This window comes from Amyelois transitella, chromosome 26, assembly GCF_032362555.1.
Source record: "Amyelois transitella isolate CPQ chromosome 26, ilAmyTran1.1, whole genome shotgun sequence".
Lineage (NCBI taxonomy): Eukaryota > Metazoa > Arthropoda > Insecta > Lepidoptera > Pyralidae > Amyelois > Amyelois transitella.
In genome coordinates this window covers 2,280,603-2,296,917 of record NC_083529.1, presented here as the reverse complement: position 1 = coordinate 2,296,917, position 16,315 = coordinate 2,280,603, and the positions used below count along the sequence as shown (strand labels likewise).

The 16,315-nt window shown below is 33.3% G+C and overlaps 1 protein-coding gene across 1 annotated transcript; it reads right to left on the bottom strand.

The window, feature by feature from the left end:
- Positions 1 to 7,045: 7,045 nt before the first annotated feature.
- LOC106138481 (F-box/LRR-repeat protein 14) lies at positions 7,046 to 10,788 on the bottom strand. Its single transcript, XM_013339638.2, has one exon. The coding sequence runs from the start codon at positions 10,542 to 10,544 to the stop codon at positions 9,213 to 9,215; it is 1,332 nt and encodes a 443-aa protein (XP_013195092.1). The 5' UTR covers positions 10,545 to 10,788; the 3' UTR covers positions 7,046 to 9,212.
- Positions 10,789 to 16,315: the final 5,527 nt, after the last annotated feature.

The following is a 16,315-nucleotide window of genomic DNA, read 5'->3' as shown; positions in this document are numbered from 1 at the left end:
TTGTTCTTCTTTGGTCGCAATGTATCTGCTTCAAAAGGAGGAGCAGGCTTCATCTAGGGCCCTCGGGAACCTCTTCCTCAAGATGAACTCGAACACGCCTCGAACGTCGGAGGAGACGGGTACATACATATATGCTTGTTTGTATATTGCTGAACATTTTCTAGACTTCCTAATACATGCTTTTTTTTGGTGGTTATTTCTTTTGTGAAAAGATTTAATTATATGTAAAGTATAATATATTGACTTATTACATACATATATCCATTTCTCCGCAAAAGGTGGTGTTACCTAATATCGGAAATAGACAAAGTAACGAAACTAAAACAATAAATTCTTTTCTTACAGAATTGCCAAACAGAGAAAATAAGGTCTCGTAATTGTAACTGGTTAAGTGGACAAAGGGTAAACTATAAATCATTTGGTTGAACAATATTTACGCAAAGACGAAAAAAAGACAATACTAATTTTAACATTTGTATCTAAATTGCGCTAAAAAGCGTAATAACGTAGCTATTATGACTATTTATTGTTTGAAATGTCTTGAAAAGACAGACATACATCCGCCAACCATAAAAGTGAAACTTTACAAACACCATTGCGCACTATTGCCAATTGTCAAAAAAAAACCATAAATAGAATTATAATTACCCTGGATTTATTTTAAACAAACTGTTTTGTATTCTTAATTTGAAAATGCCGACTTTTTCTTACACCCTAAATGTCCGCTCGCGACACGGAGAAACATATTTAAGTGGAGAATACATAGCCTGGTTTTTTTTTTACAACTTATGTCACTAATTTTGTACTATGGGAAAAGGATGTTTTTGTTGAAATTTTGTAAATATGTTTTTTTTTCTCTTGCGATTTGCTAAGACCAATGTGCTATTCATATTATTCTTCATATTGATGGTTATGTCACCAGAAAATATAAAAACAAACAAGTTGAACTTCTTAGGAAATTCATATACTTGCGATTCTTGTTATTTTTTGGTGACAGTGACACTACGCTATGAGTGCTTAAGACATATCATGATATCTCTTTTAGTGTTTTTTTCTTCAGCCTGGTAAGTGCTTACTTACTTGCATTTAGTAAATCGCTCATTACAGACTTCAGTAACTAGGTAAAAAGATAGCATTCGTAATGAAATCACATAAAGACCCAGAGCTACCTCCTACGTTATTAAAGAAAATACTTATCTATTACTGTATAACATGAAACCAGTTATTACTTACAAATTTTACTGTTAAGAAACATTGTTCAAAATCGTAGAACAATAACTTATTTTTCAAACAAAAGCCCAACGTTGAAGGCAGTTGAAGCCAAAAAACAGATATCCTTCGCTCAAGTATTTCGAATAAAAAAAAACGGTTCAAAGTTCCAAGCGTCCACAGACATAATACCGACAAAGGGCTTGAACCGTTAGGGACGTTTCTGAAGGTAGGTATCTGGTACCATAATGTTACAGAAAATATAGAGAATAATCTGCCCCGTTTGTGTCCCGGCTATTTAGAAATAGGATCTCTCTTTGACACCGATGTAGTAAGACAGAGTAAGAACATTAAGGAGTTATGTTTTTTTTTTTTAATTTTGATAGATAACAGTGGAGCATCAGTTGATGAAGTGGACCAATGGCTTGGATTTCTTTGCAAAGATCTAACTGAGTAAAGTTGACTCAGTAAGGAATGTGTAATCCATTTTTTTTTTTTAGTAAACAAAAGACAAAATTTTATAAATTGTTAAAAACTCTTATAAGTAATTGCAACGTAAAGAAATTTCCCTTAAGATTTTTCAACATTTTAGTACAAGAAATGGATATATTTAGTACTTAGTTAGAATTATAATTGTGACTTTACTTCTATGATATTATCAGAATGAGCGGTTATACATACTTACTTATTGTTTCTCGTCCCTGAAACTACGCAACGCGGTTGGCGGCGAAAAGTGGGCAGAGTCGGGGCATTGTATTGTTTCAAAGTAACCTTATTGTACTAAAGTTGTTTAGAAGATTCATATTAAGAGAGAAGAATTTAGAAGTTTACTGCACAATAATTTGAGATTCTTCTTTTAGTCGATAGGCTAGCAACCTGTCACTATCTGAATCTCAATTCTATCACTAAGCCATACAGTTGATGGCCCTTCAATTTTTTCGACACTGGTGGCTCTGTCTTCCCAGAAAGAGATAAAATCTTGTGTATGAGTACGTATTATAAATTAATAATCTTTTAAACTGCAGACAAAATAATTCATGATATTTAAACATTGTTTCAGTGTCTCTCCCGGAGGGGAGATCACATCTTTTATAGTGTGTGTCTCAGAGTTCACTTTTAAGATATTTATCCATCCTTAATTATAAACGCGAAAAACAGCTTGTTCATTTGTAACCGCCTTTTCTTCTGAACCAACATTCTTGAAATTTCTCGTACATATAATTAAGAGACTAGAGAAGGATAAAGGGTACCAAATTCATCCCGGTAAAAACTAATCTTAGTTCCCTTGGGCTTTGCTAAAAACCTAATATTCATTTGTAGGTGGCCCTCAATTTATTTGTTTATCCTGCACCTGCGATAAATGCTGCCCAATTTCTCTTTAATACCTACCTCTTTTCTTAATTATGTGTTATGTGTACATTATTAAATATTTTCTTGAGTTAAGTGACTAATAGTTTCAATTGGATGCATCCTTTGCATTAAACATCGTTCTGTTTTAATTGTTGAATTATTTCATTCATTCCCGGAGTAAACGATACTATATTGCACCACAATAAATTACAACAAATTCACATGCATTTAAAAACATTGCATAAAAAGGCGACCTTATCCCTTAAAAGATCTCTTTTAGATAACCTTTAAATTGTGGATATAACTTCACACATTGACAAAGACAATATACGCGGGTAGCGTTGACTTAACTAATAGTAAATTCTTTTCTCAATATACCGAGATACTTATATATGCTATAAATAATATTATATAAACCTACATGAACATACTTAAGATAAATCACATACCTTATATATATATCACACTTACTTATATAATAATCAAGCCAGTTTCGCGATAGAGAGCGCAGAATATACTTTCTATTTGCAAATTTTCATAGTAAGTGATACATTTCCACGCAGGCTCGTCGTTTTCTTGAAAAAGTTGGGCCTATAAATGCTTTTTCTTATAAAAATATTCGATAGTCCAAGTAATGATTCATTATGGGTTAGGTTCTTCGTGCAAATAACTAAGCTTTCCAATCCAGGATCGTGTTTAAAAAGGCCTATCCCGAGCAACTCTCCAGAGAGATAAGGATTATCAAGACGGCAAAAAAAGACATACATACATATAATCATGTCTATATCCCTTGCGGGGTAGACAGAGCTAACAGTATTGAAAATACTGATAGGCCGGCCACGTTCAGCTGTTTGGCTTACTAATAGAATTGAGATTCATATAAAGTGACAGGTTGATAGCCCGTCGTCTAAATGAAGAATCCCAAGCTTACAAGCCTATCCCTTAGTCGCCTTTTACGACATCCACGAGAAAGAGGAGAAAGAAGAAATTGAGTGGTCCTATTCTTTTTATATTGGTGCCGGGAACCACATGGCAAAAAAAGAATTCTGCATAAACGCACTATAGGTATTACTAATATATTTATATTTTAGTTAAACAAGTCATAGGTATTTCGTAGAAAACCATTGAGTAATGAAATCATCCTTCACAAAACCTTGACTGGAGATGACGAGGCGTACGTACAGCGTCAATTCAGCCATGAAGAATGTTGGCCTACTTTTCAATTGATCATACAAAATAATAGGTTTATAATTCATTGTTGGGTAGTAAACAGTAAAAAATATTTTTCAAGTTAGACTTGCATTGCTGATAGAAACACTTAATTTCTAATTTTTCGAAAATTTTAGACTTATTAACTTTCTTTTTGTTTTTTTTTTAATCCTTTAACTCGACACTTACGTATTTCTTTAAAAATATTATTTATTACACATTTGTTAGGTATTTATTTAAATAAAAAGCGTATTTTTTTTTTTTCAATAAACGTTTGTTTTAATTATTTCCTACAATTCATCCACTCACGCGCAAATGACATTCCCAACGATTGTTATGATAAACGACGACAGTGTTATCTATTATCTTCTTGATATTTCGACAACAACACATTACGTCACCGAAAAAGGTAGGTTATCCTGTACCTACACAACATTTTGGTTAAAGGTTTCTTTTTAAATTGTAGGTATAATACAAACACAACATAAAATCAGGCCTCTTTCCCGGAGGGGTAGGCAGAAACTACCTCTTTCCACTTGTAGGTATAATAGTATCATAAATTGTAATAGTCCCGAAAATTGTGTTAGTGCCGGCAATAAATAGAATATGAACTCTCCCCTTATTTTCCATAGATGTCGCAAAAGCAACTAAGGGATAGGCAAATTAACTTCTTTTAGGCAATGGGCTATTAACGTGTAACTATTTGAATCTCAATTGCACCATTAAAAGTTATCCAAAACGATTGTTGTGGCCTATAGCCAAAAGGCCTAAAAATCAGTCTTTTCGAGGTGATATTATATTCGTAATAGTTTAGTTTTCAAAAACTCTGTTCGGATGTGATTCAAAGGCAAATCATAGACAAAGAACATAATCAAAAATTTCAGCAGGTACTATTTACACATATGTCAAGTTTTGTGCGATAGAGAAGGACATCTTTATGTTTATCAACATTTTATTTACGACCAAAATTTTACAAAGATAAGATATCGTATGTAATGCCCCGTGCCTCGACTTCGGTCATTATCGACTACGTTACTTTAAGATTATGATTTGACGTCATTTTTAGAGATAAGAAAATCTGTTAAAATTAAAAGTTTATGAGCCTATCCCTTAGTCGCCTATTACGACTTCCACGGTTCTATTCTCAAGTGCCGACAACCACACGGCACACAGATTATAAATCTTGAGTCCAATTTGTAGTAAGTATCAATTTAAAGCCAGTCTGAAATCAAAATAACACCAGACGATCCAATTGTTGCTAACTCTTATAGAAATTACAGTATCTCTGAACACAATTTATGAAGAAATTAAAGAACTATATTATTACTTAAGTTCTTTTTTTATTATTTGTGTTGATGAATATTGTCTTGTATTTATTTATCTTAATTTTTTTAATGTAAGTAGGTACCTACCTAGTTTATTTTTTATCAATTGTAAATTTTTTGTTTCGTTAGTTTTAATTCTTGTATAGATCCGGGGTGTAGACCCGTGAAATCTAAGAGAAAAAAGTTAAAGAAGAAAAACCATTTGATCCCTACCCAATGCATGCCGTAAAAGGCGACTAAGGGATGGGCTTTTAAACATGTGATTCTTCTTGTATTGCGAAGCAATCTGTCACTATTTAAATCTCATTTCTATCATTAAGCCATACAGCTGAACGTGGCCTTTCAGTGTTTTCAATACTGTTAGCTTTCATACATAGTACATATACTCTCATTCTCACAGGAGAATGAGAATATATGTACTATGTATGAAAGATAGTATAAAAAAAATCATAAAAGTTGAAAGTAAGAGGTAAATAAAATTCATTTTTAACTTAAACGATGACTTTTAATACATTTTTCCTATATTACATTCGTTTTGTACAAAAACAACGTATCTTTGAAGTATACAACGTTTGAATCCAGTTCGACCTCATGTGACAGTTAAATACAAAAATAATCACTTAATAATATCAAATTACGTATAATATAAACGAGATCTTCGTCATTTGGGATAAATCATTAAATCTAAATTCTAATGGAACAAGAAATGGGGCAGGCAAAATAATTTCTCGTTATTATAAACTTTTTGTAATAACTGTATGTTTGTGAGTGACTGTGTTATTTTTTCAAACAGGCTGCGTAATGATGTAAGAGTATATTATTTTAGTTGGATCTCAAAAAGAAGAAAACTAAAGAAATTAGTATTTCCAAATATCTATCAAAATTTATTGGTATCATTTGAACTTTATAAATTGTTTTACATACCCCAAACATGACAATAAGAATTTAGCACACTTTTATAGAAACGATAAACCAAATTTAATTACCTAAGTAATAAAATTAAATGACACAAAAGAACAATTACAAAGTACCAAGATGGAAAAGGTTAAATAAATGATGACAAATTTATTGAAAGTGGAGTTCACAACAGATTTAGGTAGTTCTATTATTATTTTGAAAAATATCTAAAAGTAGAATAGTAACTGAAACTTATCTTTATTAAAGTCAGAAAACCAATTATATAAATTGAGATAAGTTCGTATTCAACTTACCAAAATATCATCAAACTAATTTTGCCCTCAGAACTGTATATTTCCATTCACTAATATTGTAAAATCCCCCAATGTTCTCTATCTGTTTGTATGCGCTAATCTCGGAAAGTTACATTTCTGTATAAAATTTTCAGACGATACTTTATATACTACCCGTGCGAGCTGGAGCGGGTCGCTAGTACATAATACAATATTAATAAGCAAAGAAAAAATAATTAACTCATTTTATTTTACTAACAGAATAAAAACAAGAAAAGTGTTTTTTGATAACGTTGAATTTTTCAAAAAGAAATAACATAAATTGAAGTTAAAATATGAAGTTATAGCCAAAACAAAACGGTTAATATTTAACAAAATTGTATTGCACGCGTTCTCGAACTATTCAGTTCATACGTGTATAACTCCTAAAAAGGAGCAAGCAACGTTTCTATCGTTTATTCCGAAATAGTTTCTATGTCAATTAATGTTTTATATTCCAACATGTTCCCCTTTTTCATCGTTCTAAGGGTTGAATTTATAAAATCCTGTCTAATCTCAAATATATATACTAACATAAAGCTGTCATATCCAATAACAAGACATTAGCTATTATTGTTGATTTATGGCATAATTACATTGTTTGATTATAATTAATTTACAATGTAGGTATTTTTATTTCGAAAAGTTTTTTTTTTTATTTTAGAAAACCTGACATACCATAAAGAATTGAATTGACCAGATATTCTTAAGCTATTACTGTCTCCTTTGTGGCAATTCTAATTTGACAACAATGGGTTGAGTTTGAAAATTATCATATTTGTGGCAACTTTTTCCTGATACGAATATTACTTCTAAAGCTCTGCTAATTTGGAGATGCAATAAGGAGATATGGAACACAAATTCCAATTATTGTGCAATTCAAAGCTTTATTTTTTTAAAGGATAAATAATTACAATTTGGCACAAAAATATCGGTAAGATTACACGATACATGTATATACATGTCCACAGATATTTAAAAATTAAATTATAATTAAAATATGGTAAAAGTGAATTTATTATATGTCGAAATCCAATTTATAAGCGTTATCGATAATCCAAAATACGAAGCCAGTTAATTCACGAGTGAAGATAAAAATATTTTAACCGATTAAAAAACCATTTCGAGATTTGTGGCCAAAGAACATTATTTTCAATATTTCAGATTACGGATCGATCTCCCACATTTTTATTAAATTGTTTTGGTCCTTCATTTATCATAATGACGTTCATTTATATTGTAAGTATGAACATTTTGTCGCATATCATAAAAGAATAGTAAGTTTCTTGAAGCATTTTTTTAGGGATTTTTGAGAATAGATGGAGAGAAAATGGCAAACAGATATATTTCAGGTATTCTTATGTTCTATCAAAATTACTTGGCAGAAAACATACTGATCTATCGCATTTTTTAATAACTAAACGAGTTTTGGTGTTTATTGTTTTTCGTCTTTTTTATAAAAGGAATAATTTGGCATTAGATTAACTAAAACAAATCTGAAAATCAACAAAATCATTCACCATAAAATATAGTCTTCATAACGCAAAAAGTAACAAAGAATTTTATTGGAAAAAAAATTAATCTTAAACGATGGGTTACGTATTTTATAATTTTAATATTTTTATTTGTAATCAAGTTTTCGTTTCACTTTTTAGAGCCCTTGTAGTGAACTACATAATCTTCACCCATGACAGTATTACCCAACTTAAAGAAAAAGTATGTCAAGGTTTGATCATTTTTTATGAAAAAAATGTGATAATAGGCAGCATTATAAATGGTTGATATAAATCAACGTCTCCTTTATCACGCTAGATTCAAAGTTTTTACTTTAGCCATGACGAAATATTGTCTATAGATAGGTACCTAGTTTCTAGTTTATCTTTTGCTGGTATTTTTTTTTTTATATGAATGTTCTATTCCATCGTCAATTACCTACAAAAGGATACTTTTCAAAAACTAATTGGAATTGGGTTAGCTGCTCGAAAATTAAAGCTCTATCATTATAGATTTTTTATTTAAGTAGTATCCACAATATTTTTTTTACGCGAAAAAATATACAAAAAGAATGCATTTTATGTTTAATTATATCGATAGGGATTAAAACGTAAAGAAATTTCGAAAAAAAAATTCTTTATATACATTATGATACTTTTGATCGGATGTCTATTTCGATGATATTATAACACGCTTCCGTAAAATAATACTAAGGATGATTCAACTTTTTCGTTTTGAGTATATTTTGAAGTCATGACGAACAAAATTATTGAATAAAACATAAACGTTTACCTAATACGTATGTTCCAATACTAGGATACACGGGGTTTCCCCGACCATTGTGTTCATAACAATATAAAACTTACTATTAACAAACCCTAAAATTAAATGTCACATGAAGTCGAACAGAAAACTCAATTTGAAGAATGGCTAAATATCTACCTAACTAATGGAGCAATTATATTAAAGACAGATCTTTTTAATGGTTTCGTTCTTTTTTTTATACAGGAAGTACGGCTTTAATCATTAATACGTCATCAGAATATAAAAACATAAACATATTGTTTAAATTGATAAGGACAACTTGCCAATTAAAAAGATCTGACTCAATATAGCGACTAGGTGCTGGGGCAACTTTCTTCGAAACTCGACTTAGGACAATTAATTTCAAATCACAGAATCCAAATACAACAAATGTAAACAACAACTTAACTGGATGAAAACAGAACATTTAGAAAGAAAGCAACCCCACATCCTAACAATAATTCGTTATAATATCTTTAAATTGGTTAATTCCTTTATTCACTGTCCTGAGTATACAACCTTGACGCTCCTTCACTTCAACATGGCCGTCTCACTCACACAAACACGCAGACACGGACTAGTGTGTGTGTGGTCACCGCACATGCCACAGGCCGAGGTTAAGTACACTGAGCTGAGGCAACTTCACGATATGGTCCAAGCCTTGTGGCGTTATACACGTACAGCCGTATAAGTCTATCGCTTTCAAATTTAGTAGTCCATCACCCAAAGCCTTCAGGCCTCTATCCGTGACCTTTGTGCACTGGCCTATATTTAACGTCTCTAGTTGTGATAACCTAGCGACCCGTTCTAGCCCCTCGTCTGTTAGTCGACATGCACTCAAAGATAAGGAGCGCAATCCTGATAATCCTAGAGTCGCATGTGACAGTGCCTCGTCACCAACTTTATCGCAAAACGATACATCTAGTGCTCTTAACCTGCCACTTTCCGCTAAATGGGCTACTCCTGCATCTGAAACGCCGTCACAGGCTCTTAAATTTATATCTTCTAAATGCTGTAATCGTGCTAGGTGCCTCAACCCAGCATCTGTGACGGCTACGCAGAAAGATAGGTTTATAGATTTCAAATTTGGAAGACCAGTTGCTGCATGTTTAAGCGCTTCATCTGTCAACCTTTGGCAGTCTTGCAATCCCAAATGTTCTAAGTCTAGCGTCCCTCTAGAATCAACTCCTCCACATAAATGAGCTATACCTGTATCGTTTACATGCCAACATGATCGTAGATTTAAACGACGCAGTTTTTTTAATCCCCACGCTATCAATAGAAGACCTGTATCTGTTATATTACAACACCCACCTAACTCCAATTCTTCTAAGTTACTTAGTGCCTGAGCTATTCTTCCAAGTGATGAGTCAGTTACTTGTTTGCACAAAGATAAATCCAGTCTTCTTAATGCTGGAAGCTCTGCGGCGAATGCACTGGCTAGTGCTGTGTCCGTTACACTATAACAACCACTGAGCGACAACGATTCTAGACCAGGTAACGCTGCTACAGCGTCTCTCAAGCCTCTTCTTAGTGATAGTACCTGTAGTTTCCGTACTCCTCGTCTAGCTAATGATGCAAAAAGCACTGGTGCTGGTCTTCTCAGATGTAAAGCAGCTTCTACACCTCGCCAAACGGATCTCCTGTCGGCGGCATCCCTCCACGCGCGACACACTTGTGCCGCCCGTCCCCGGTCTCTCACAGGTAGCCTCTCGAATATTAAAGCCAACAACTCCGGATACAGTCTCGATATATGCGTTCCCTGAGGCTCCGGCGGCGGTTCGGGCACGTGAGGCGCGGGCAAATGCGGCCGATGTAGCCTATACGGCGCGCTGCGTTGTTTTCTCCTGTTGGTACTCGGCAGTTCGGTGAGGCCGAGACGCTCGTCGTGCCAGGACAACATGTCCTCCGTCCACGCACTCATTGCGGCGGCACTGCACTATAACATGACACGAACCATCGGACCGGTTTTCGGTGAAACTCGTGTTTCTAGTGGGAACAACCGGTGCACGACCGGCGCGCGCGGTTGTTTCTCGTGCACTGACGATTGGGGCGCGCGGCGGGCCCCCCTCGCCGCTTTCCCCCCGCCGCCCGGCCCCCGAGCGCGGCTATTGGTCGCGCCCGACAGCACGTGACGCGCATCGTATCGATTCAGAGGCTCTGCGGCGGCATTTTTAAGTTGGCGGACTGAGAGCCCGCCTTCGTCCCGCGCGGCCCTTCACACCCGCTTCATAGAGTATGTATTGGAAGAGGGTACAAATATGCAGGTAAAATTGGGAACAACATTATAAAAGTAACATGATACGACAAATACATACCACAATACGAGTATGATTTAAATGATGACGTAGATCTGTCGCATTAAAATTGAAATTCGGTAAAATTTACACACATACATATGTATAATCACGTCCATATCACTTTCGGTGTAGACAGAGCAAGACCAATACGCCAGGTTGAGCGGTTTGGCTTAATAATAAAATTGCGATTCAAATAGAGACAAATTTACAAATTTTTACAATTATCCTTTTTTTATTGTAGAAAAATATCATCAAATAAATCAAATATCTCAAAACAACTTCAAGAGTAACTATTTATTTAACAGTAAAAAACACATCAAAATAGACCATTAGTACCTGGCGACTATTTCTTCGCTACAACAAAGGGATGGATGGACTCATACAACAATGGACAGCTACAATGCCATTGTAAACAAATTATCTAATTATATTTTTCACAACTAAAAAGGGTTCTTTTTTATTCAAACCTTTTGTAGTGCTATATTAAGGAAAACCATTTTATGCTTGCAGCAGAACTACTATATTTTTTTATCTTTATATTTACTTACTTAAAATAGTATTGTAGTGCCAAAATACTTTTATCAAAAAAAGGACATCAATTTTAATACTCAAATTTAAAAAGATTTTTTGAAGTAGGCATAGATCCTAGATAAACTAGGCACTTCCATACTCTTTGATCCAAGTGATAAGGCGGCAAAACAACTCAGCGCGTCGTATATTTTCGTTCGCGCTGCACTTGCCGACGATTGCCGACCAGTTTAAGATGGCCTTGTCACATCGCCCGACGACCTCTACTCTTACTAGCGGAAGAACCAAGAATGTCTTAACGGAGGTCACGATAAACTGGCCGTTGATATCACCGGCCAACTATTACAAGGGCGACCAGTCACAAGCGAACCAAATATGAATTTGAAATTCGAATTCAAACGTTCCAGTATGCGGATCGGAGATGGCGGTAGACTTAGGAACAGGTTCACGAATTTTTATTTTGCAAGAATTGCAAATAGGCTATTTAACAAAATTCTAAAAACTATCTTAGGGTATTTATTTGTTTATAAGGAGCGCTACAAAAATACTTTTCTGCCTTTATTACAGCTATTTTATTAAAAAATCGAAAAAGAAAATGAAATATTCAAATATGCCGCCAAAACGCGACTTTTAGCAATATGGCGGCCATGGCATGCATTGACGTAAATTTCGTGTAAATATCATACAAAGCTTGTGTTGGTGTTTCGAAAAGTTTTGATTTTCTCTTGTTTTATTTAACTTGTGCCACGTCATTTGTGTGAAAATTATTAAAATGAGTTCTTATAAATGTTGTGCAGTGCCTCAATGCACTAATACAACAATAAAATCTCCTACGAAACTGTTTTTTTCTATGCCGATGGATTTGAATATTCGCAAGAAGTGGTTTCAGATCGTGATCTAAGATCAGTGGTTACCAAGATATACTAACATTGATGTTTTCACATTCCTCAGTTCGGCAGCATAGAAATCTGGATTGTCTTCTTCAAAGACAATCCAGATTTCTTCTTCCAACCATTATTGCGTCCACTTTTGGTAGGTTTCGACTGTCAGCTTTCGCGGAATTGGTTTCCATTATTAAATACCTATGTTATCTGAGTAATCCTGAGCGATCAAACACTTATAAAATCTTTAAAAATTATAGCGAACACTAAGGAACGGTACGAGCCACAGTCTGTTTATGGATAATTGACGTCATAATAGAAATAGCCAATCACGTTCGTTTTTAGTCACGTGACAGCTGCATATAAAAACCTAATTTTCTGAGACGGATTTTGTTTAAATAATGCAATATTTTTATCTCGCGTTATTACAAATCGCTCCAAAAAAATAATATTAAGACTGATGACATAAAAGAAATGTATATTTTTAATACAGTCAAATAGCCTATTACAGGTAAAATATTTTTTTCATGATAGTGAAGATCATTATAAGCAATATGATTCTTCAAACTTTTGCAGAAGTTCTTTAGCTACAGGCTTCGTTAAATGAATAAGTAGAGAAGATTTCAGTTAAATGCCTCGTCAATAATAGGAAATTTTACGTGTTTTGAAAGATTCAATTTAAATTATAATATATTTGTAATTTAATAATTTTGTTGGAATTCGAATATACAAAATTTTATTGAAAAAGACAGTTAGATACTAAACTTAAGTAATTTCTCTCTTGTTATTTTTGCAGAATTGACGCGTATTACTTCCATGAGTTTCGATTTTGGCCAAAATAATATGTCGATAGTGTCTCGGGGGAATATTTTTTGACATAAAAAAAAATCATATGCAGTGATATTTTTCATAATCATTTAAGAATCTCGTAGGCAGGTTTTAAGTACTACATGATATTATTCAAACCATTTTACATTACTAATTTTACAAAACTAATCTCCTTTAAAATACAACTCCAAGACTGGCAATACAACTTTCCTTTTCTGAAATCGACTAAAAACAGAATATAAAATATCGACGTAATGAACTCCAAAAATATAATTTTAAAATTCGAATCATTCACTTTACGCACACATGCAAAGCCACAGGTAGGTAGACCGTACACAAACATGCTATGCATACGGAATAAAGTGTCTGGCACACTACGTTTAAAAAAAAAGGGTGAATTAAAAAAATAAGTTTAAGCAAAGAGGAAAAGATCTAGGTACTTAGGTTAGGTACTTGTACAATACGTTTTTGATGATTAAAAACGAGAAATGAAACGTAGGTGTATAAGATTCACATTCCATCTAATTCAGAACTTGCTCAGATTTAATATAAAATATTCAGTTCTTTTTAATGCATTTACATCTTAAACTAAATTTTAATTTATTTATTAAACATTATTTTTATTTATTATGTCTTGTGTGTAAACGCCTTTACACGTAGATTCTCGTGTGACATCATTCGAAATTTAAACTAGATCAATCCATAGTGAACCATCAAGACTTCCACATAAAGTTTGTTCTTCTTTGTCCTAATTTATCCAGCCAGTATCAACGAGCAATCCTATCAATCAAAAATATACTTTATGCTCAATGGATTAAAGTAGATAAAGTAGATATTAATATGTTGTAATTAATGTAAATCAGCTGAGTGTGTGTAGGCATGCGGGTAGTGGTTCCATGTTTCGCTCGACTGGTTCGGTTCTAACTTTTTTTTTAATTTTTGGGAGGTGAGACAATTTTCGCCTCATATAATCACAGGGTTTTGGAGTGTGCGGTATTTGGCCAAACTGCTTTATAAATTTTGATTGGGTTACTATATGTCTGGCTATATCTATAGATAGATAGATACTTATTATAACTTTGTTTGGTAGTGTATGTTAGTATAATAAATAAAAGCTTGTAAGAAAGTTAGGTACGGTTTATTCAAAGCATCATTCAAGCAAAGCCTTTGGGGCGATTGTTAAATTTACGGTAATACGCTTGTCTGTGACACCGGAGGTCCCAGATTCGAATTCCGGCCAGGGCATGATGAGAAACAAACATTCCCTGATTGGTCTGGGTCTTAGATGTTAATCTATAAAAGTGTACCAATTTGTAAATTTCTATGCAATAAAGATATGTAAGTATTACAAAAAAAAAAACAACAGTACAAACAAAAGTATTTATTTTAAAATATAGTATAGTTAAGTTTGGTATCTCGTAACACAAGTTTAGAAATTACTTTAATAGATATTTTCTGATAGATGAAAAAAATATTTATTGAATTCACATTTGAAACTGAGGCTTTCCAGCATGCACAATTATTAGCAACGTAACAACACAGCGTCTTCAGTTACCTACGAGGTCGAGTTACCTGCTGTCTAAGCCAATACCTTAAAGACACAAAGACCACGTTTAGATTAAGGAATAGTCCTAGGTTGAAAGCTCATCCACTAAAATAATCCTTATCCTTTATTGTCTAATCAAGTGAATAGATACTTACTAAGGAAATAAGCATCTTTCACCTTTTAAAAATACTTATATAAAGCTTTTATTTTGGCTGACTAAGATTTGCCAGTGCCGCGTGGTTGCTGGCACCAATAAAAAACAAGAATAGACCATTCCATCTCGTTCCCATGAATGTCGTAAAAAGCGACTAAGGATTAGACTAAGCTTATAAACTTGAATTCTTCTTTTAGGCGATGGGCTAGCAAACTGTCACTATTTGAATATCTATTTTATCACTGAGCCACAGCTGAACATGGCCTATCAGTGTTTTTAAGGCTGTTGGCTCTGTCTGCGCCGCAAGGGATATGGACGTGATTATATGTATGTATGTATTCGTTATTAAAAAAGATTTATGAAATTACGAGAATACGAATTTAATAGATTTACCGTCGAAGTATTGAATCGAAAGGATATATTTAGTGAAAATATAAGTTTGTAAGATTAAGGTACCAGATAAATTAATAAAAAATTATACCTATTATTAAAACTATATTAGCCAAGCTGGGTAAGGTTTCCCTTTTAAAAGAGTTATGGAAAGAAAAAGGAGAGAAGTGTCTACTATACGACATATGGACGACGCCATGTTGCCGAGCTAGTCGAAATACCAAATTGCAATGAGTCAATGTAACACGCAAGGGTTTTTGTCCGCGTTCTTAGCGGCACAAAATAAAGACACAACAGAAACAAACTACGGTTTAACAATGTAAAGTACATAGTGCGCGGAATTGTTTCGAGACTAAGTCAATCTTTGTTATTGGATCATTAATTTAGATGTATATAATTTCTAATTTATTTTTAAAATTTGTTTTGACTTTTCTATCTTTAATAGGTCTTAGCTTATCTGAAGCTCTGAATGTCAGCTATTAAAGAGGAATAAAAAATTAATAAGTACCTTGGTAATAGGATTTCGTTTGCCTAAACGGTATTTCGTGCTCTTAAGTGAACTGCCCTTGGTACATATTTGTATTTATACTTTCCTGCGTGGCTCATTTACCTACATGCAATTATAGAAGGAATAATTGCATAGACTCATATTTTTTCCAGGAAAACCGAGTACATCTTTTTTTTTATAAGCTTTTGTAGAAAAAAATATTTTCAATATTTTTTTCAAACGGTATTTTTTTTCAGTTTCTTCTATAGTTTCATTATTTTGCACTCGTACATGCTACCTGCAGCCACATGGCGAAGCTTGAAAATAAACAAGATAAAGGAAGGATCTCATCCTGTTTGATTTGTGATGGGAAAATTTTTTCGGAGTCAATTTTGTAAAAAATATTAATAGAAAACATAACGGAGAAAGTTTTAAAGAGAAAGTTAGTAAAGCTTTTTCTATTAATTTTAATATATAAGTTATTATTTTTCTTTATAAAGCATAGGTAGTATAAGTTATTTGAAAAGTATATTAATTTATGTGTAACCTATTTGATATTGTTTTCTATATAAATTAAAATA

What these genes read in the sequence shown, in the direction of transcription:
- LOC106138481 (XM_013339638.2), bottom strand. Translation starts at nt 10,544, where the DNA reads ATGAGTGCGTGGACGGAGGACATGTTGTCCTGGCACGACGAGCGTCTC.